The 24,309-nt window shown below is 42.7% G+C and overlaps 1 protein-coding gene across 1 annotated transcript in view; it reads right to left on the bottom strand.

Moving 5' to 3' along the window:
• LRRC1 (leucine rich repeat containing 1) overlaps positions 1–24,309 on the bottom strand; it is a 579,559-nt gene that overhangs the window by 77,887 nt on the left and 477,363 nt on the right. Inside the window, exon 10 of the mRNA XM_085610853.1 lies at positions 1,873–1,956. Within this exon, the coding sequence (XP_085466979.1) occupies positions 1,873–1,956 (84 nt within the window). The remainder of the gene's footprint in view (positions 1–1,872; positions 1,957–24,309) is intronic.

Here is a 24,309-nt window from a genome sequence, read left to right as displayed (position 1 = left end):
GGTCTTCACCCGGGCACAAACCACGTGCATCCTGCGCAGCGGGACACCTCTTCGTGTTTATCGGGCTACAGCACCCATCACCTGCACAACTGATACGGAGGTTGGGGTAGGGGGTTCCCCTTCCGAGAGTCTGGGCCAGCAGCAGGTCATGTAGCAAGCCGGCAAGAAGGTAACAGCCAAAGCAACCACCCTTACTTTCTCTGTGCATCAGTGGCACAAAGAACCAACCGATTGCACAGCTTTGCTTTGGAAGCACAGCTCGCTCATCAAAATATGTCACTAGGACCAATACTAGCATCGGTTTCTTTTTTATTTTGAGGGATGGAAGGGGAGTGTGCGGTTTTGCGTTTGCATGTGCATATATGTGTGTGTGTCTTATGTATCTATTGTAGGATTCTAGTTGTGTTCCTCATCCACACAGCGTGGTGCTTCGGATACTTGTATTTCCTTCAGTTTTCACCAGGTCTTTTAGCTCTCTCTCCTTTTCACTTTCACTTCTAATTTTAAATGCTCTTATCGCTCTCACCTGTGTCTCTGAGATCTCTCTTCTGTACCATTACGGTGTCTTCTTTACTCTTTCTCTCCCATCTCTGCCTTTGGTAGGTCTCTTTTACCTACCTGCCTTTCAGGCATCTGAAACCTATGATCGGTGCCCTTAGTGTCTTTGGAATCAGACTCTTTCTCTTAGCTCTATGCCTACGCTGGGTCTTTTATTCACATTTGTGACAATAGGGTATCACGAGGCACTAACCTATCTTGCACTTCTGTGCCTTTGATCTCTCTCAATTCTACATCTGCACATTGGATCTCTCTCCAAATCTACATCCTTGCGGGATTTCTCTCTGATCGGAAAATGGAGTGAGCAAAGATGACAGAACTTGGCAACCCATGTGATTTAACTTCTCAAATACAAAGAAAATCACTGAAAGAAAAAATGTGAAATTTAGAAGTTCTAGTTTCTCCTTCTCTTTATGGTGGAATCAGAGGCTTGGCACTCCTACCTTTCACCTTCCCCAGGTTGGATCAGAAGGAGGAAGAATAAAAATCAGGGAGTTGGAGCCGTGGCCTCAGTTCCTAGTCCCTCAACTTCAAGACCTCGTGATTTGTTCTACTAATTGCAGGAGCTGAGAGCAAGGAAGGCACAGCGTCAGATGGGGTGGTGAAGAAAGGCAGGGAAGGAGCAGTGCTTTCTTGTTCCCAACCCCATCACCTGATCCTAATAGGAAACACTTGAGAGAGTCAGGAAAATCTTGTTCGGTCTTACACGTGCATGCCGATATCACCAGTAAGGTAAGAACGCGCATGTCTAATGACCAGGCCGTAATGTCAACAGCGGTGATCGTAACTAACAAGCAAGAACAATGTTTTGAGCAAGGCAGAAAATACATACTCATTTCTGCGCCTCCTCCCAACACCCACATATAACGAACCACTTGGTAAGAGCGGATACAACATATGACTGGAAATTATGAGCAACCGTGGATCACTGAACCATATATGTAGGTTCCTTCACCGATATGCCAATAACGTCAATGAATCCTCACAGCATGTCGTGCTGAAGAAATCTGACCTCAGCTTTTCAAAACGTTTTTGGCGGGCCTGCTGAAGTGTTGATAAGATTGGAATTTTCCATTCAATATTAGCAATGTAATGTTAGAGTAGATTAACATATTGGTATATATTTAAATAAAGGATATATAGTTGCCTTCATCATCTTCTCAAAAAGTGCAATGATCTTCACATCCATTTACAGAAAACATAATATTAAAGAAAATTAGGGTACAGCATTAGAGTAGACAGAACCTTTCACAAACTTCCAAACTTTGATCATAACCCATCTTCAGATCACAATCTTAGGCAAAGTTTACTCACCTCTTTCGGTATAGACATCAGTCGGTTCCGATCTACATTCAAATTGTTAAGCTTCTTAAGTTTTCCGATGCTCTTTGGCAAAATCTGTAAAGATATCTCCATTAGTCTGCAGCAAATTACTTCTTTTTTAATTAACAACATAAGCATGCTTGTAGAATATATTTGAAGCTGAAAGCATTACAAACATCAAAAGGTATTCCAGTCCACACCAAAATGAATTAGTGTATAGATTAGACATGCATTCAACTACCTGAGTTTTACTATTCTTATGGAAGATGGTATTTGGGCTCATGGGTAGAACACATTGTTCATTCAGCTTATAACAATAAGCCTTGTAAAGGTAATGAAATAACAAGCACAGTTGTTGCAGAATTCAATTGTACTGATTTCATCAACCTTGATGGGGTAAAAACCTATGCTGACTAACTTGACACTCAGGCTACACAAAACCAGAGTAAATGCCCTAATCACCTGAAGAATCTTGTTGTTTACAACCGGAAGATGCGTTCCAGAGGTGAAACAGTCAGAACAAGGCAGGCAGAGCCACTCGTATTCCGACTACGCAAGGGCTACCAGGCTTACCTTAACCATGCATATGGCTTAACCACGCGTATGCGTGGTTAAGGCAGTGTGCGGTCTAGCTGCAGCTTGGCGGAAGCAGGAAGAGGATGCAGTGAGGTAAGTGGGGCTGGAGCCGGTTTTGGGGGGGGAGCGGGAATTTTTATTTGTTGGGGGTAGTTTTCAGGGCTGGGGGGGGTCGGGGTCGTTTTCAGGATTGGGAGGGTAGGGTCGTTCTCAGGGCTGGGGGGGTCGTTGTTTTCAGGGCTGGGGGCCATTTTCAGGGCTGGGGAAGGGGTAGTTTTTAGGGCTAAAGGGAGGAAGGGGTCGTTTTTTAAAATGGGGGTTAGGGTTTTAGGCCTAAGGGCAGTGGAAGGGGTTGGGGTAGTTTTAGGGACAGCGCGGGGGTGGGAGGGGGTTGGGGTAGTGTATATTAAGGGTTAGGAGACGGTGAAGGTATTTGGACCCCAAGGTGGGGGGAGGGCAGGTTTGGGGGTTTGTAGCTTAGGGCGGGAAGCGGGGGCTTACGATCTTAGCCACGCATACCCCTTTACCATTCATGCCTTTACCACGAAATAGTGTAGTAAAGGTATGCGTGGTAAAGGAATGCATGGTAAAGGAATGTGTGGATACGACGCATTCGTGGTTCAGGCTGCGTGGTAGAGGCACGCATGATTTAGCCATGCGCGCCTCTTTCACACAACCATTCCAGACGTGTTGCTAGTTATGCATCAACAGTTCTAAAGATGCATTTCTTTGTCAAGGCAAGATATGTATTGCTTTCCTTAGTGGTGGCATACTGTATAGTGCTTCCCCTTTCTCAAGCTATGTTGAATGCTAAAGAACACAAAGGTCCCTTCCACAGACAGTGGGCAGAGGTCTGGATCACAGTCTGCAGGGCTGAGCGCGTGCAATAGTTTCAAAGAGCATAGATAGGAGACCAGGAGGTCATGCCCTAGATGGGTGAGAGGTAGCCTCGCCTGCTGTTTACATCCCCACCTCCTACAGTGGTAGAGTGAGGTTCGAACAAAAGTAAGGTCCTCAAGTGCACCCCGCTGAGATAAGGGCAAAGCACAAAGAGGCCTCAGCCCACCCCATGACTTGAGAATCATTGGCAAGGAGGGACTCATGGTAGACTTTGAGGATAAAGCAGCAGGGTAAAACAGAATATGCAATCCTGGACCATGGAAAAGGCTCATAGAGAGCAGACAGTGGAGCGTGCTGCAGAATTCTATTTTAGAGGAACTGCTTTCAATGAAAGCTTGAAAGAGGTTTCTTTTAATCTGAGGAAGTTAGAAGGCACTTGGTAGCTGTCCAGAAAGGCACCCCAAGGTGAGTGTTGCCACAACAGTCTTTATTCCAAGGATTTAAGAGAAAGACTCATAAAAAAACCAAAGGCTCTACAATAGCGCTGGGTGACCTGCAACTAACTTTAACCAGGAACGAAAGAAAGAACTTGCATTGGCAATGACAAATTAGAAGGGGGGGCTCGGGGTAGAGATGGAATCAAAGAGAAGCTCAAAGTACATTGTAGGCTTGACTAGGGAAAGAAGTGAAGAGGCTGGTGACTGATGACATCAAGGATTCTTGGGCTAGCAATAACAACAGACATCCAAGACAAAAACCACTGAGGGCAAAGAACTTCTATGAAGCTATGACATGAAGACACATTGTTTCTTCGCTAAGAGGTTCAGCACTCCCCACTATCGGAAAGAAGGATAAGCGGCAGAGGGGAAGAGATGGCCTTGAATTCTTGGAAGGGACCTAGAATGCGTTATTGACCTTTCCTTTTTTTCTAAAAATTGCTCTTTATTAATTTTTCAATATCAGGTCATGCTTTTCATTGACACATTAAATCAATCAGGATTTATAAAGGGCAGCTTATCACCCGATAGGGAATCCAGGCTCTTGCAGTTCCTGGAGGCTTTTATGAACAGCCAGATCTTGAGGGCCATTCGGAATTCCGGAAGTGAGGTGATGGTCCAGGGGTGCGTGGGGAGGCTGATGCAGGTCTTTGCTGCAATGTGGGAAAAGGAGCGTACTCAACTTATGCTTCGGTAGATGCGGGGAGTATGGGCAAGTGAAAGAGAGGCAGAGCATAGTCTTTTTAACTGTTGGCGGAAGTTCAGGTAGTGGTTAATGTAAATGGGTCCTTAGTTGTGTAGAGCCTTGTGTGCGTGGATCAGCAGCTTGAATTCGCATCTCTTCTGTACGGGGAGCCAGTGGATTTGGCTGAGGAAGGGTGTGATGTGGGTTCATCAGGGAAGGCTGAGGATGAGTCTGGCTGTGGCATTCTGTATGGGTTGAAGTCTCTGTTGGAGGTGTGCGGCGATTCCTATGCAGAGGGTGTTGCCGTAGTCTAGTCGGCTGGTGATGAGGGCTTGTGTCACTGTGTCTTTTGTTAGGGTAGCCACTATAAGATCTTACATATCATGCACAAAGTGAGGAAGCAGGTGGAGGAGATGGCATTGATCTGTGATTTCATGGTGAGCTTGTTGTCAATGATGATTCCGAGGTTTCTGGTGTAGTTGGAGGGAGTGGGTGCGAGTCCTAGGTCTGATGGCCACCAGGAGTTGTTCCATGTGTTGCTGCTGTTGACAAAGATCAGTACTTCCGTCTTGTCAGTGTTCAGCTGCAGGCAGTTGTTCTTCATCCAGTCGGTGACATTTGTCATGCATCCGTGGAAGTTGGTTTTGATGGTGGTGGGGTCATCGAGGAGTGAAAGGATGAGTTGGACGTCATCTGCGTAGGTCATTTATGCGGTGAAGAGCGTGGAGCTGAGGGATGAGCCATGGGGGACAGCACAGGTGATCTCCTTGGGTTCAGAGGGGAAAGGTGGATCCCCTGGGTTCTTCCAGTGAGGAAGGAGGTGATCCATCTGAGCGCAGCCCCTTGGATGCCAATTTGGTGGACTCTTTTGATCAGCGTGTGGTGGGATACGGTGTCGAAGGCTGCCGAGTGGTCAAGGAGGATCAAAGCTGCTGATTCTCCTCAGTCAAGGAGGGTTTCGATGTGGTCGGTGGCTGCGATCAGGGCGGTTTCTGTGCGGTCATTGCTGCAGAAGTCGAATTAGGAGGCAGCGAGTAGCTGGTTCTGGTCCAGAGGCTTCATGAGTTGAATGTGGATTATTTTTTCCAGTACCTTCACTGAGAATGGAAGCAGGGAGATTGGCCGGTAATTTTTGAATTTTTTAGTTCGATACTCTACGAAGATTATCTAGATGGGTTTTTCATTTGGTGTTGGTCAGAGCGATGAACATTAATCTAACAACATTAACACTCGAATAGAAACATAACTAACATGGTCTGATACTACAGTCATGGACGTACTTGTTCAGATCACTACATCATATGTTCTGCCCTTTCATTTCCATCCCAAATACTGAAGGTGTCTATCCCACTGCCTCACACCCCATATCCTTGGTTTCCAGTTTTAAACATTTTAAGGTGGCAAGTGGATCAAAAGGGAGCACTCTCAGGGTAAGTAAGGAAATCCATGGGCGGGGGTGGGCTCTTTTCACTCATGGCTGCCAGGGTCGCTTATCCACATACGCAAAAACATTTCAAGCCTCCCACCTCTTACAACTTCCCAAGTGGGTCTGGTACACAACTGAGAAATGTGGCATCCTAAAGCAGTCTCTGGTCTGTTTTATCGGCCAAGACAAACTGGATTGTGTCCCATGTTCTGCATTAATCTGCACTTGCAGGGAGGTGCAAGTGTCGTTCTCAGTGCTATCCCTTTTGTTCTGGTCAGTAATCCTCACTCCAGAAGGGAGCACCGATAAAACCTTCCAGTGCACTGCGGTTTCCTTTTTTGTTAACACTATTGAGAAGTAATTAATCTGTTTGTTGCCCTGTTTCTTTTCTGTTGGCATGAACTTCATGAGACAACAAATAAGTGGTCTGTCTATCACCTCTTTTACTTGGGTCAACACCTCTTTCCAGTAATCCCTGATCACGGGGCATTGTCACAGCATATGATGGAAGTCTGCGGCTGACACTCGGTACTTAAGGCATGAGTCAGTTGCAGCAATGTACATCCTGCAATCCACATTATGGACAGGTAAGTTTGATTTAAATCACTGAACTTAGTTCATTTAAACCTAGTTCCTGGATACCCTCTTCATGTGTTTAGGCCACAGAATCCTAAGCAGATACACTTCCTGTCCTTCAACTGTGGTGAAGTCTGCATAGTGATTGCCAAATTGGCTGCTGCAAATTATGGATACAGCCTTCCTTCCCACACCATGCATCAAAATGTGCTGCTGCAAACACATTAATATTGGGTTTTATTCTTTTCTTTCTGCCATGACTTATATACGGCCCGCAAGTGAGCAATATGGATCATGAACTGGCATGTGCCATTGTCAAAATCGGCGTTTACATTGTCAAAAGAACAGATAACACTACTGTATAACTCGCCCGTAGTTCCGACGTCCACAACAGACCATGGGCGAAATTCCAACATCCGGGTCCCCTCAAAGAACCATTGCCATTAACGGAATTTTCACATAACAATCAGACATACCAACTCAACGAACATAGCAACTGTAATACTACGGGAGTTATCTATGCCATTGTCTGCCCATGTGGCTTTATGTATGTGGGTCAGACTATCCAGAAAGTTAAGTGCCGCATCTTGCAACATTGCAGCCGCATACGCTGCAAGACACAAGGTGCCCCCCTTGTGGAGCATTTCTCTACGTTTGAACACACTGCAGATAGCCTGAGATGGTGGGTAATTGAGAAGGTTAAACCCAACCCAAGAGGTGGTGATTTCAATAGTATACTCAGCAAACGAGAATGCAGGTGGATACACTCTCTGGACACGATCGCCAGGGGTCTGAATGAATTTGAAGAAATTAGTAAGCAGATCTCGATTATGAACATCGGATGAATCCACCTATGTGGAATACATGTACAACCGGGCATGAAGTCACTAGGGCCTTAGTGGGCCATATACCACCTGTAAATTACTGAGTTACACTTAATCAGGTAGTAACACTATTCCTGTTACTGACTAGCATCACCTTAGTATGTCTCACAATAATTGAGTGATACACATTACCGGTAGTCATGACCGATATCCAATTCTATATGGTCTGCGACAATTATTCAATCCTTTGTTACACATTTTCCATGGTAACTCCCCTGCTGTACACCTTGTAACTCTGGTTACTACACGTATTTCATAATTTCTGTTGTACATAATGTTTAACCATTATTCTAAACAACCTTGTACAACACTGTTCTATGTACTTAGATGATGTTGACCTAATGGCTAACTTTTATGTTTTAGTATGTTTCATTATTATTATTTTTACGTCCAATTGTTGGTTTGTAATATATGTTAAATTGTAATTTTCTTTGACTGTCCTAATCCATGCTTGGTCCACACTATCTATAGAAGTGTAAGGGACGCCTCCTTTTTTGAAGTATATGTACTGGAGGTCTAATACCGATAGCTCGGTGCAGATGCAATTATTACCTCTAATTATGAAAAGTTTACCGCGATCTAAATAAAACATTGACCCCTTATGAACACACATCAGGGTGACTCGAAACCGGCAGTCCGGTCTGAGTCTTTTAACTCTTTCCTTTTTACGCCCCGGTACTGTAGCCCTTACGTCGACGCCTTTCTTAAATAGACGTCCTTGCGGTGCGCGGTGATCAGAACACAAACACAACGCGTTACGGATGGATGCCGGATTCTAGCGGCCAAAGGTAATTAGCTTGTACGAGAGATTACTTGCCCCCTTTTTATAGTATCTGGGCACACTCGTTTTCTAACTGCATTCTATCATACACCCTTTTTAGACTTGGATTGACTCCAACTGTGACAAAAGACTCGGAACGCAAGTGGGTGGCACCACTCAATTGAGGTAATCCTCTTTTACTCTTCATACAGATATTATATACTTTACTAGAATGGCTCTGTTAATTGATAGCCGACTCTTCAATTTTACAGCCCCCACCAGTACTACTGTGTGGCACCCCACAAACGGAGGCCAGCCATATGATGTACACCACTGAATTTCCATAAAAAGGAACTCGCTTCATGCATCGCAGCGGGTAAGCCCTTCTTAGCCCTTTATAGGCCTATTAACTGGGCTTTTAATCGTAGTCCCATGCAACACCTTTACTCTACTCTTATTAATTTTAGGCAATCTACCAGGCCCAACTCTTCCAGGTTGTTCCCCAGTCCTGATGAAGATCCGCACGGCCAAGGTTCAAACTTCCACATTAGGCCACTAAGTCGGATCGAAACATCGACGCCCCATATATATGAACCTGGGATACGTTTACCTACCCACGTGCCTTATTAGAATTGGCTTCTAATGAATGTATAATTGCCTGATTTATTTATCGCATAAACTGATACACGTGACCAGGTCTATGCACTTGGATGGTGAATGACAACCAGTCCATTGCTTAACTTGTTTAAGTTTTCTTATGTCACAACCTCTGAAATAATTTCCTCTTTTCTTTTCACTCTTCTCTACTTAAGCACCCTTACTATTTGCACGTTCCCCTTGGAGCAACCTTGACAAAATTGCTAATGGAAATTTAAAATGTTCTAAAAATAATAAAATGCTTTATTAACTTCTGATATTGGTTTGTTGCATGGTTGACCCTATGAGCAATATTGTATTGGATACTAAGAGCTACCAAAATAGATTACATGTAGCTCAGAATATGTGAATGATATCACTAAGTTAGGAACTACTGCCTACCTTGATTTATGGTCCAGGACCATTGTTTTTCGTACTACATTGCACCCAGGTCCTTGACTTTTTTGGGTTACCCCATTTTTTGTAATGGTCCCCTCAAAGAACAGCAGCAGATAACGCATTGGTATTTCCAGGGCATACATCCCGACAGTGAGGTGCTTCATGCGCCTCCTTGAGCAGTGTCTTGCAGTAGTCACAGCCTCGGGTAGTCATGCAGAACAGCTTCATACATTGAGTTTGCAGACATTTAAGTCACTAGTTCTCTCCTTTCTCTGTCTCTACCCTCTCTGAACTATCTCGGGCGCCACCACAGCTGGGCCGCTTAGTAGTGCACAACATAGGTAGGCGTTGCCAGTCCTCCCAGCTCAAGTCACTGTTGCACCCTCCCCAATGACACCCTCTTCAGTCCTGTGCCATAGATTAGAGAGCATCAGGAGTAAATCTATAGAAAACAAAATATAAGGAGGAAGGTGGCAAAAAAAAAAGTAAAGCAAACTAAGCAGTATAAACGACCTAAAGAATGCAAGCTTCCCTGTAAGCGAGAGGAGAAATTTATACCAAAAGAAAATGAAGACTAGCTTTATGGCTACCACCCTGCCAATACTGCCATCGAGAAGCCCATTATTTGCATGGTAGACATGCACCCCTGGGTACTCAAACAAGTCAGGTTTCACCTAAGAGGGGGTCACAAAGTTCTTCACCCCTGCCAGCCTTACTGGGTACAGAAGGTTTTCCAATTCACCTTCATGGCAGTCATTGGCATATTCTACCAGGATATCCATGGTATCTTGAATGTATCTGCCTCCATCTCACAGGTAGCATGATTCATCATACGCATAAAAAGATCCAAGTGATGCCCTGCAGTGTTATACCCCAAAACGCGCTCTTTGTGTAAAAAACCAAAAATGATGTTACAGGTTCCATGGACAGCATAAATAGAATCAGCGATGGGGGCATCCCTGCCTGGTGCCTCTAGATTACAGCCATTGCTCAGCGATCACCTGCCCCGTAAGCACTTTGGCGCCAGGGCACGAGTACAGGAGGGTTATTCTAAAACCCACATTCTAGGGACTGCAACTAGATAAGGTCAAAAACATGTATAAAAAGGCCTTTCATATGCCCAATGATACCTTCATTGGGATCAGGCCCATTATAGGGGCTAATGTCTTAAAATTAAATAGTTGTCTCAGATTACAGAGTTTATTCTGCTGCTGGATTAGTCTGTTCTGGTCGTGGTGCAGTAGCCTGGGAGCAATTACAACAACTTGTTAGCTGGAAGCTTCCTTAGTATCTTATAATTTAGACTGAGTAAGGTCAGGGGGCGATATTCCTGAAGATTTAAAGGGTCTCGGTCCGGCTTCAGTGCAGCAATTATGATCAGCTCTCATCATCGGATAACAAAATGCGTTTGTGCCCTTATAAAGCAAGAAGAGGCCGGGCCACGTGAAATGCGTATACTAAAGAAGTGCCTCTCCCGCTAAATTTAGCAAATATTCTTGGAGATAAAGACTACCAACATGAGTCATAGCACACATACCTATTATCTATCCACATTATTATACGACTTATTCTTCACACTTTCCTTTTTTTGTTTATCGTTTCGTCAAAACTGTTGAACCGAGCACATTATTCAATCATTCCAGTGATTGACACAAGAGATTCTTCTCGGACTTGGGACACTGGCTATTGAGATAAGCTTGTTTTCCCACAACCATGACCTATAAAAGTATGGACTGGGGACGGATTAGAACAACTTTGAGAACTTTGAAAATGTCTTTAACTTGCTTGTGCAATTTATTATTTGGTATCACTGCTTCGTCTGAATAGATGTATCCACAGCTACTTACTTTGGTGTAAGTATGTACTGTCACGGTTTGATGGGGGAACACGTCTAGTGTATCTTTATTTACAATATGCATAACTACGGTAATGATTGATAAGTGCGCTCTTTGCTATGCTTTTGACAAAAAAATACAGTGTGATGAATAAGTCATATGACGTGGATTTGCAATCGATTTATGTGATATGTCGGATGTCGGCAATCTTTAAGAATATTTGGTAAAATTAGCTGGAGAGACATTCTTTTTGTATATGCCTCTCATAAACTGAGGCAGTGGGTTTTTTTTGTTTTGCAGGTTTGTAGATGTCCAAGAAGTGAGGAGTTAGCTGCGAATGGTGCGTTGCACAGAATTCAACGGCAAACGCAAGTGAGCCAGGTGTCTAACTCCTGGTTAGATGATCGATGGCCAACGTGATCTTTGCTGTTAGGAGCTCCTCAATTGCATCTTGGTGGTGTGGTGATGTAGTGGGAATCACCAATCAGTGAAGATATGGCTCTATCTGGGTTGGCTGAATAGTCGCTTATAAACGAACAATAAATACACTATTGATATTGGTTTACCATTAACATGTATGTAACGGGGCAACACCGTCCCTGCAAGCCACTCCTCCAAAAGAAGATGCACACTAGGGTCCTCTGACCCCTTGGGGACATCAACAGCCTCATTATTTTGGAGTTGGGAGCATCACTCGGCATTTTCAGATAGTTCCTCAAGGTGTTGAGTTCTGTCGCTTAGGACAGTCAACCAGTTGGATCAGCATATCAAGCACTGAAGGCTTCCTGGCAAGCAACCTGGATTTCAATTCTGCCAATCTGATAGTTAGCTTCCTTAGGTTAGTCCACAGCAGCCCAGCATCCAGGGCGACAGTACTGATCTTAGACTGTATGGCAATCTTGGTCTCCAGCATGGTTTGGAGTATTCAATCAAAGTTGTCCTAGTTTGAGTCCTCCCTGGACTGCATTTTCCTTTTCTTTCTATTACCTTCACTTTGCACCCAGTATACAAGTATAGGGAGCGCAGTGCATAACAATGCAGTAGCTGTAAAAGATTCACCTTAATGTTGGAAGACCGGCCATCTCTAGCTCGGAAACCATCAAATAAAATGTTTGAATCAATCACTATTTCCACTTTTAATTGAAATGCTATATCAAATTGACAAGAAGAAACCTTAAATCACATATTATGGATTTGCGAGACACTGCGCCCTTTAAGAACTTATTGGCCTTGACCCATCTGGCGCATTTTAAACATTCGGACATGCCAGGATGCCCTGGTGGAATGCTTGAAGGGTGACTCAGCACAGTTGTTGGCACGCTATTTGAAATTTCTGATGGCCGCAAAGGACATTTCGGCCTCCGAAAAATTCATAGAATCATAAAGCTCATACAACCATTAACAGTTTTAATCCTCTTTAATGTAAATGCTGAAAACTTTTAAAATGGAAGCTTATGCACTTTATTCTGTATCTCAGTATTTGCGATTGCAATGATTTTAATTAATTGTGCAATAAAATTATATTCTATATCAAATTGAGTCACAAAGTGAAACAAGCAATGACAAAGCCAATAGGTGTAGCTTGAGTTTTGAGTCTTTGTTAAATCATTAAAAAACCTACTGCATGGAAAACTAAACTACAAATAATTGGTTTCATTATACAGTTCATCTAACCATACAGCAACAGCACGAGAGGATTAAAAAATACTCATCTGGCAGGCATATATTTTCAGAACTTCTACTATTTGGCCAATGAATCTGACTGGCACTTTCAGTCCTGGCATAAACAATCTTTTCAAAGCCTACTGCAGTACAACAAAATCCACAAAAAAATCGATTATTGCTTTATACGTACAATGATTTTATGAGATAAATATTTTAACGTGTAATGACTCAGTGTCTTTTTGAGATGTAAAGTATCACCTTATGCATTCCAACGAAGCACACTATAGCAGAAGGAAGGACGCACCAAACAGCCAGTATTTTGAGGTAAGAGAGAAATACTCCCCTGAATTGACCCAAAGCTCACCAAATGTATAATTGGTTAAAAATAGGTAACTAGCTGTGCTGTGGAGTCAGACATAACAAGCATTGGAAACCCCAACAGGTCTGCGGTTGGCTGCTAGTATTTTGTATTTGTCAATGCGGTTTTGTTTTATCGTGGGTTTTGTTAAACGTTATTGTTGTGAAAGCTGCCATGGCTTATCAATCTAAAAAAAAAAAAAAAATATGCTAAATGCACTAAAAAATGTTTTGATCTTAAATAGCACATAATATTGCTGTTATGGTCCCTGGCACTGAATGGAAGTACCTTGTGTGTGAATGTGCTCCATGCGAAAGGGCAAAACACCGTAACTCGCAGTTAGGTTAGCCAGTTGATGCATTATCCCATGAGGTGCGCTGCAGTCGGTGGTAGAAAAATTTGAATGACAACAACAGACCAAAGGATTAAGAGGACTAGCTGAAAGCCCCTTCAAGTAAGCATGTTATACATGATGCATAGAATTTACGTAATCATAAGCTTAAACACGGCTAACGCCATACCTAAACATGCCTTCTCTATTTAGAAACGATACGAACTTTAAATATCGGCTGAAGTTCTCTTTTAAACCACAAGGTGGCAGCTGGCACCACTACATGGGAATTAGACAGACCAGCGACGAGTCAGAGGATATCCGTAGTAAGGACAGACATCATTTACAATGCAATGGTCTCGGCATTGGTAAAGTTAGAGCTATTGGCATTGCTCATGACATTATTTTTGTTTATGTTTTTGTTTTTAAAACATTTAAAGAAACGGCATTGTCATGAGCAATGCCAATAGCTCTAACTTGAACAATGCCGAGACCGTTGCATTGTAAATGCTTGTCCTCTATCGTTTTTATCAGCGTATATGTCTTTAATTCTTTCCTATCAGTTAGAATCACTGTTATGATTATTTCAATGCCTGAAAAAAAAGTGTGAGGCAGAATACTTTTCAACGTTTGTGGTTTTGTCACACTCAATATATTGTAGGAGTAAACCTTTACAAGCTAGTAAAGTCTTTCAGACGAACCGCACCTTCTGAAGTAGTTTTACTTTTCCCCTGAATGAAAGTAATGATGACCACAGAGCTGAGGACGGGTCACGCACGCGCATGCAGCCCGGTCTGCGGCTGACAGAGGAGGCGGCACCGCACCCCAGCTCCGGACTCCCACGGGAAACCGAACATTCCCAGCTTCGAGGAAGGGCCCAAGTCTTCTGAGTATCGAAAACTCGAAAGAAAGTGTCCACAAGTAACCGAACAAAAAAGTGCCCAGCGACCAATCTCTGTAGTCGGAGCCACCCTCTCCTCTGACCCCCACCCGGTTCAGTTTAACTCACCACCTGCCGGGCGATGTCTGCGGAAGCCATGGAGCTGCTCCGGGCCTCCGGGTGGGGCAGTGGGCTCTGCTGCGGTCCTGCGGGAGGGCTAGAGGGTAGAAGGGTAGGGGTAAGTCGTCTTCGCTGTCGGCTCCCGGCCGGCCCATCCCCGACATGCCGACCCTAACGCCCCTCTCCTCTTTCTCCTCCTCCTGCTGTATCATGCCCCTTCCTCCCCCCGAACCAAGGCGCTACTCGGGGGGATTTTCAAATGTCTCCGAACGTACATCAGCCGCGGGTGCGGAACCCAACCGACCTCAACCACGCACCTCTTCGGTCAGCGACAGACTCTAATTTAGAATTTTTTTTTTTTTTACATTTAATGGCGCCTAATCACAATTCATAATTGGTCTGCTTTTAACAATACGATTTAATGATACTCAATTTATCGATTTTGAAGCTATTATGTGGCTGTGGCGGGATTAGAACTCGTAATCTACAAATTATTGTATGTTTTTGCGACAAACATCCAATTCACAGAGTAATCCTAACGGAGTTGAAATCTTTCCCCTTTCAAAATGTTGTCTAAATCATCAATGTTTTCAATAAAGCGGGTCTCGTTTTCCATAATTAACCTTTTGGGATTCTCCACCACCTTTGGTCCTGATTAAAAATCTATTCTATGTCATGGATGGGATTATTTTTATTTGCTGATTTACTTGTTTGATTTAACGCGGTATAATGTACACATTGAGGAACAAAAAGCCTAAACTTAAAGCGACATCTGAAGCAGCAGAGAAGTGATATAATCTGCGTGGGAATTCAAGGCAAAGCCTCAAGCACGTCATTTTCGGATTCGGGGGCGTGTTTTTCTTTTCTCTCCTCTTGCCATTGGCTGGAGGAGAAAATTAGAAAAGTAGCAAAAAACACGCCCCCGAATCCGAAAAGGACGGGGCCTGTTCGGAGAGACAAAGCCTCTTCTCCAATGGCTGGCCAGCATTTAAGAAGCCAGCCAATGGAGAAGAGGAGAGAAGAGGGGCGGGTTCAAGCCCCTCTTCTCCAAAACATTAATTCTCCGGACTTCCGGTTCTGCCTTCGGCAGACCGGATGGTCCAAAGACCTAAAAACGAGTCATGGGTACCGGGTACGTGTCTAAAGGAAAAGCGATAAATAAATTAATAAAATACATTTTTATTGAAGAAGGCGATGCACCTGGTTATATCGAGATCGCAATAACTAGTATTCGGTGGATTCTTTTAAGCAGTGGGTGATGTCCTTGTATGGGAGCGGGAGCAGACTGTGGAAAACAAAGCGCCTTGTACAAGGAAGTGATATATTTTACTATATCAAGGTAACACTAATTTGTTTGAAATATATTTGGGAATGACTTTTGGAGTCTCAGGAAGACTGTTGGCGATATACAAATTAAAGAGACAAGGAGTTGAATAAATGGTTTTTAAAAGTCTAAGAAGTACATTTGAAAGGTCCCCACGAGCGAGAAGGCAAGATCTGGACTCAGTGAATATGCTCAAAGCAGGTTATTCAGCCATTTAAACAGTCGAACTTGAACAGACATTGTATGTGTATTTGAATGCGGCCATCTCTACACTCGGTGAGACTGGAATGGATTACCACAGACCTGATTGTTAGGTTGTCATTCTTAGTGCTTTCGCTCACTCAAGATTCTGTATGATGTAAGTTAGGAGTTTTATGTTAGAATGTATTAGGTCATGATGGAATATATCTTTTGGTATGTGGAGTCAGTTACTTTCGGTGATTGCATGCAAGGATAGAAACTGCACTCCATTATCCGTTAGTATGCATGAAGGAATACCCTCAGGTACTTTCGGTGATTGGAGCTGTTTGCATGCTGGTTCAGCTCTATGACTTTAATAAAGGATATCTTCACCATCTAACGTTCCTGCATCCATCATTACACTGATGGCAAAGCATAGGGACGAAATTAGGTGAGAAGATATTAAAATACTCTGGGAACTAGGTGGTGGGGAAAATAGGGATCATTAAAACTAATCATGTATATTTAAGGTCCATGTGAGTAGAGAAACTAATAGAGAAAAGAAACAAAAAAAAAAGAAGAAAAAAGAAAAAAGAAAAAAGAATTATAAAAAAAATGTGGGGGGGGGGGGGGGGGGAGGGGTGAGGGTAACGAAATATCTTAAATTCAGAGACGACGGAGGGACCAGTGTAACAACAGCGGCTTATGGGGATGCAGAGACACTGGCAGCAAGTTGCGTCCGCAAGGGAATATTTCACTGTTTCATAGGTATACCAACAGGTGATAGAGGCAGTACAACGACCTATACCAAGGACCAAATCCCTGTTGTGAACAGCTTACGGACAGACGAGACAAAAATGCAGGGAAAGAAAACTAAAAGGTCATTATGCGGGTCGAAATTAGGGGTGGGCAGTACTCGCACAATTTAACTCGGCAGAATTCCAAAGAGTTATATGAAAACTGTGTTATTCCGCAGTGATCTGCCAATAGGCAGAAATAGGCCCGTCCCACTACTCGCTCTGTATTGAGTATCGGTAGAGTGTTCTGCGTAGAAAAATAAGCACAAACAGCACCATGCCGTGTGCCAGAGGGTGTAAGCTAGTCGGCTTGATTTTGCTGCCGTTCAAGTAGATTTTCGACTTAAGCAGCAGCCTTCTGACCGCGAACAGCTTCGACTGCTCGAGTTAGAAAAATCTCGCTGGATGTTTTCCTACCATCGCTAGGGGACACCAAATCATGCTCGCCAACTTACCGTTCTGGAGCTGCGGGTGAGCAAAAATTCCACCACGCAACAATTGACAAAATCTGGCCAGAACTCCGCGTCACATGAGTAACATGGAGTCGGCAAAATTCCATCAATTCCAAGGGTGGAATGGAATTTTCTGCTCACTTCTTGTCAAAAGTCAGGACCATTACCAGATGCAACATGGATCATCTGGGCTGGCCATGGCTCAGGAGCTGCAGAAGTCATAGACACATTAGTATTCAATGGCTGTGGCACGGTACTTAATTTGTAAACCAATAGCTGCCAGGTCCCTTGTCAAGAGGCCAATGCAGCTTACAACTCTCATTGCCCCTTCTGCCAATGATACTAACAACACAGCTATTAACCATCCCACTCCTACAAGTGTGACAATTCAGACTATTCCAGGCCCCTAAGCTATAAGAATGGCTTGGGTGGCATGCTTTAGTTGCTGAGCACTGGAAACCACCAGCTCAAATTAAGCATTGCAGTGGCGTAACGAAAAAACATGTGGTCCCCCCTGCAGAATGTGAAGAGGGCCCCTGAGCCTCCCATATCTTGCCTCTATTCATTGCTCTTTTGCTGAATGGGAGCCCCCTCCCCCTCAAGGATTGAGGTGCGCCTGAAGTATCAGGTGTGGAAAAGAACAATGGTTCGAGTTGGCCTGAGAAGGTCCGGTGAAATGAAAAAGCCCTTAGGAGGGCGAAATGATTTAGTATAGGTTCAAGGACTCACATTTGGAGAGTGATACTTAATATAGAGGAACAAGGGACAGGGGAGGTCAGTGTATGACACTTATTTATTGAATAAAGATTGAATTCAAAGTGCTCACATATTTAGTGACAAGAAAGCGTGACATGCAGGTGAGGGTGGAGACTTTAAAAGAGAACATCGCATTGGCAACAATTGAGAACCATTTTAAATTAAATTAGTACAAAATAGGTTCGAGTTGCATAGGGTCGACGGCGTTTCGAACTCAGTTATTTGAGTTCATCATCAGGACAAAATGTGAGCATATGAACTTGAGTATATGAGCGGTAAGGTGACCGGATAGTCGTCAGTGAAAAACGTGTTCGTCGCGGGAGTGGACGTCTTGATTTGAAACCATTGGTTGAAGTAATAAAATGGGTCCAGACTTCTCAATAAATGGAAGCGCGGAGTCAGTGCCGAAACATATTCAAGCAGGTATCAGGAGGAAGTTACTTGAGTTAGGATAGTAATCATGCCTACTCAGCGAGTTGAGGCGAGTTTGCGGTGCCGAGGAAATTAATTTAATCCATGCGGCACTCGGTGCAATCAATGGGGGTCACGGGGAGTGGAGCGAATCCTGTGTGCGTGTGGTTACGCGCGGCGACTGAAGTATCAGGTACCCTTGTGCCGCAGGGGCTTGTGCTACACCCCTGGCAAGCAGCGACTCTGTGCCACCGGAACTAATCGGGATGGTCCGGCTTCTAGGAAGTGACACCAGTTTAGGTTTGCAAGTGTTTTCTCTCGGTGGCGCCTCAGGGCGGAAACACTATTCTTCATAGAGACCGAGAGAAGAATGCCAGTGCATAATTCATGGTAGACAAGAGAAGAACACCAGTGAATAGTTAGTTAATTAAATGACCACTGCCCGTTACCAGCAGACGAGAGACCTGCCAGACCAGTGAACGGTTCATTGGGAGAAGAGAAGAAAAAAGCAAGTATAAAGTTGATGGCTAAAATTAGTAAATCAGTGCATATCTCATGGCGAAAAGAGGAAGTACCTGTGCATGGCAAAGAAGAAATGAACACCATTTTACATTTCATGCTGAGAAAGAGATTAATGCCAGTGGATGGTTCATGGCGGAAGAAATGCTTGTGGGCGGTTGGTGATGGAAATGTTCAGAGGATATGTGGCCAGTGCATAGCTATGGTGAAAAGAAGAGGATGCCAGTGCATTATTATTTTCTACATACAAGTGGTTCAATACGGATAAAAAGGAGAACGCTGTTGCATAGTGGAAGAATGGCAAAATGTGGCTCATGAACGAGCAACACGAGAATGCCGGTGTATGGGGGACGAGAGAACGCTGGTTCATGGCTTAAGACGGATGAAAGGAGAATGCCAGTGTATGATTTCTTGACAGGCAAGAGAATGCCACTGCATGGTGAACTGTCAGTTCAGGATGTACCGTTCCTATAGTAACAGAATCAAGGATGATCTGGTCCGCGTTGTCCCCCGTCTGGTGCGAATAAAGAAATAACTAAAATGTGGCCTAGTATATACCAGCGCCTGAGATCACTCCAAACAATCCACCCTTCACTTTTTTCCCCTCAGTGATCCTCTAAGTGTAACGGGTATGCTCAGAAGTGCCACCGAATTCTAGCTGCACCCCACTGATGAGGCCCAATCAGAATGAAACTGGTCTTGGTTTGCATTTTCTTCGATTCAGAGGGGATGCGCTCTGGCAGTTCCTCCTGGCGGAAGAGCTAGAATGATCTGCATAGGGTTACTCGTCTAGAGTGGCATACTAAGCAAAAACACTACTTACTGGAATGTGGTCCAGGGTAATCACCAGTGATGAAAATAATTCAAGCATTCCTTACAACACTTAGTTTTTCTCAGTGCTTGGTTCATGCCAGACGAGAGGACAATAACACTGCGCTGAAGAAAGGGAAGGAACTGACCATGGGCAGAAGCAGTAAGAGGAGGGGACGAGGTTCATTCACAGAATCAATACATATTCTTGGAAAAGAAGAGGAAGAGTGGAAGTTTTTTGCAATCAGTTCACGGTCAACTTTCATGAGGGGGACAGAGTGGCTCAGGAGAAAATGTGTGTGAAAAAGGAAGCAATTGCCAGTATATGAAAGACAGCAGAATACATGGACTCCACAAATTCCGTAATTTATATATGTCTGTACATATATATATATATATATATATATATATATATATTCAATCAAAGCTCCTGGGTTTTCAGGAAAAAATCCACACGCACTCCCTGGTATGGTGCAGTTCCAAATCAATTTAATAATATCCCAAGCATGGCAAGCAGGTTTACAGAACCCAACGCGTTTCAGTCAGCTTTGACCTTGTTCACGGGTAACAGTGATTTTTCACTCTTCTATTTTTATACTAGTCACATGATGTTACATTTCGCATAGCCTTATGGTCCTTGTAGTTCAGCGACCATAGCGGGATTATTATTAACCATTTTGTCAGGTGTAAGATTCATATATTTTAAACACGTTTATATAATCAATAATACCAAATTATAAGTGCATGTATTAATTAAACATTTTAATAATCCAATAGTCATATTGACTAATTTCTTTTAATCAACTTGTACCTTGCACTTTAGCCCTCTAGTGGGCCGAGATTGAAAGTATCCACATATTTTTTATCTCTCTGGTGAGTGATATACTTTTTAAACTTTTTAAACAATATACTTTTAGTACACCTGATTCTGTGAAAATCAATTTTTATAACCATTTTCCTGTTGCTTCCAGGAAAAAAGAAAAACTTAAGATGAAAAAAAGGGGGGGAAAAACCACGGATTTCATAACGGGGTGTTTAAGACTGTGTTCAGATCATTTGATTCTCCTTATAGGTGTGAGTGCATCTCCTCGTCTTTATTCAAACCATACGGGGTCAAAGTCCTGAACCCTAAGATGTGGCGTGATTCTTTTTGTCTCAGTGTCTTTTCACGGTTGCCACCTCTCACATGACAACCCACCGTTTCGACAGCATAAAATTTCAATTGTTTCCAGTCACTTGAATGGTATTTTTCCATGTGTTCCGCTACTGCGTAGCTGCGGTCTTTATTAGTCGTTGCTCTTACGTGTTCTAAAATACGTTTTTTCAGTTCGCACACTGTGCTTCCTATGTATTTTAGCTTACATGGACATTCAATAATATATACCACATATTGGCTTTTACAATTGATCATTTGGTTGATTGTCCACTTCTTGTTGTTTGCCATTTTAATTACTTTGATGTTTTGCGCAATTTGACATACTTTACACGTCGAGCATTTGTAAAACCCTTTCAGTTGTAGCCACGTTGGTTGTTTTACTGTTGTTACAAAGTGACTGTGTACCAGCTCGTCCTTGAGATTTTTGGCTCGTCTGTATGTTATTTTTGGGTGATTTCCCACTATTTTTGCCATCGTAGGGTCCAGTGTCAATATGTTCCAATGTTTACGTAGAATCTGTTCGATTTGTTTAGATTGAGTCGATAATGTCGTGATCAATCGAATGGGATTCTCTTCCTGTTTCTCACAGGGCTTATGGTCTTTGATGATATCTTCCCTGTTTTGTTTTTCAGTTCTTTTTAGACAATCCGATAAGATTTTGTTGTTGTAATTACGTTTTTTAAATCTCCTGATTGATTGTTGACTGTGTTTTCTCCATTCACTGTCATCAGAGCAGATTCGACGTATTCTTAGTAGTTCTCCATAGGGAATGTTCCTTATTAGAGATGGCTGATGGAAACTCTCCGCATGTAGGGTAGCATTGCTGGCTGTACTTTTACGGTGTAGTGTGGTCTGTAACTTTCCCTCTTTGACATAGATCTCTGTGTCAAGAAACACAATTCTGTTGTCACTGATGTTATATGTGAAGTGCAAATCCGTATCTGTGTTGTTTAGGATGTTGAAGTATGATTCAAATTCTTGTTCCGATCCATCCCAGATTATAAGGAGATCATCGATGTATCTCATCCAAGATACTATTCGCTCCACATGGTGTTCATTTTGACTGTCCCAAGCTACTTTCTGCTCCCACCAGCCCATTGTGAGACATGCGTAGCTTGGGCTAAAAGAAAAACCCATCGCGGTTCCATTCTTTTGTAAGTAGATTTCTTCCCCAAATAAGAAAACATTCTTTGTTAGGCATAGTTCGATCATATCTGTTATCATAGTATTGTGATTTGTGTAGTGGATATTCCTTTCCTTAAGGAAATATTTGCATGCCATTAATCCAATTTTGTTGTTGATATTGGTATACAACGAGATGACGTCCATGGATATCAATTTGTATGTTGGTTTCCATACCATTTCTGCAAGAATTCTCAAAAGGTCTTTTGTATCCCTTAAGTATGACGTTAGTTCTTTTACATATGGAAAGAGAAATTTATCCACAAAGTTCGCGATTGGCTCTAATAGCGAACCCTTCGCAGATACGATTGGTCTCCCTGGTGGTTTCGTGGGATTTTTGTGAATCTTGGGGAGAAAGTAAATTGTTGCCATTATCGGGTTGTCCGTGGAGAGGTATTTGAATTCATCTTGATCAATTAGCTGTTTATCTCTCCATTCTTTTAGTTTTATGTCCACTTCATTTTTGATTTGTGTGGTTGGGTTTTCTTTTAGTCTTTCATAAAATTGTGTATTGTTTAATTGTAAATGGGCTTCTTCCGCATAGAGATCTTTGTCTTGTATGATAATATTTCCGCCTTTGTCGGCCATTTTTATCACAATATCATCGTCTGATTTTAATTTTTGTAGTGCTTTGCGTTCTTCCAATGTTATGTTGTACTTGTGTTTTTTATTGTTCAGTTGGTATAGATCCTTTACCACAGCCTCATGAAATATTTCTATTTTGTTTCCTGCTGGAAATTGTGGAATATATTTGGATTTGGGTTTCTTGCCACTACTGCCCTCTCCCAATTGTGGGCAGTAGGTCTCCAGTTCATTCAACGGGTCCCCAGTGTCCATATCTAATTCCATCAGAGTGAGGAAATGATGCGCATCTCCTGCTTTCAAATCCATTGTTAATTGTTCAACTTGGTTTTTTGGTGTCTTGGGATTTTCTTCAAAGATTTTGGCCAATTTTAATTTTCTGATATATTTATATATATCAATTCTTGTTTGTGGCACATTGATTTCATTGGTCGGGCAGAAGGAAAGACCTCTTTTTAGAATTTGACATTCTGTTTCTGTAATGGTTTTTTTAGAGAGGTTGATGACTTCGAGTTCTTGAGATTCTTCTAGTTCTTGCTCCATTATTAATTCTTTTTCTGTCTCATACTCCTGGTCCACGTTCCTGATTTTTTGGGGTCTGTTGAGGCGCTTGCCTCTTCTGGTTTGTTTGTTTTCGGACGACCTCTTCCTCTTCCCCTTCCTCTGCCCATTGTTGGTTGTATTCCCATATTTTTCTCCCAATTTCGTTGTTGAAGCGCAAGTCTCATTTCCCCTAAAAAATTACATTTAGGGCGTGCTCCTGATGTTTCTCCTTCATTTTCACTCAAATCGGTTGATGTCAGGGACGATGCGCTGCCTGATGTATTGGTCGCTAAATCCAATTTGTCCTGTTGTTTTAGGACATCATATTTTCTCGCAGCGCATCGTCCCTGACATCAACCGATTTGAGTGAAAATGAAGGAGAAACATCAGGAGCACGCCCTAAATGTAATTTTTTAGGGGAAATGAGACTTGCGCTTCAACAACGAAATTGGGAGAAAAATATGGGAATACAACCAACAATGGGCAGAGGAAGGGGAAGAGGAAGAGGTCGTCCGAAAACAAACAAACCAGAAGAGGCAAGCGCCTCAACAGACCCCAAAAAATCAGGAACGTGGACCAGGAGTATGAGACAGAAAAAGAATTAATAATGGAGCAAGAACTAGAAGAATCTCAAGAACTCGAAGTCATCAACCTCTCTAAAAAAACCATTACAGAAACAGAATGTCAAATTCTAAAAAGAGGTCTTTCCTTCTGCCCGACCAATGAAATCAATGTGCCACAAACAAGAATTGATATATATAAATATATCAGAAAATTAAAATTGGCCAAAATCTTTGAAGAAAATCCCAAGACACCAAAAAACCAAGTTGAACAATTAACAATGGATTTGAAAGCAGGAGATGCGCATCATTTCCTCACTCTGATGGAATTAGATATGGACACTGGGGACCCGTTGAATGAACTGGAGACCTACTGCCCACAATTGGGAGAGGGCAGTAGTGGCAAGAAACCCAAATCCAAATATATTCCACAATTTCCAGCAGGAAACAAAATAGAAATATTTCATGAGGCTGTGGTAAAGGATCTATACCAACTGAACAATAAAAAACACAAGTACAACATAACATTGGAAGAACGCAAAGCACTACAAAAATTAAAATCAGACGATGATATTGTGATAAAAATGGCCGACAAAGGCGGAAATATTATCATACAAGACAAAGATCTCTATGCGGAAGAAGCCCATTTACAATTAAACAATACACAATTTTATGAAAGACTAAAAGA

Source organism: Triturus cristatus, chromosome 6 (genome assembly GCF_964204655.1).
Source record: "Triturus cristatus chromosome 6, aTriCri1.1, whole genome shotgun sequence".
NCBI lineage: Eukaryota > Metazoa > Chordata > Amphibia > Caudata > Salamandridae > Triturus > Triturus cristatus.
This window is presented reverse-complemented; position numbering and strand designations above follow the sequence as displayed.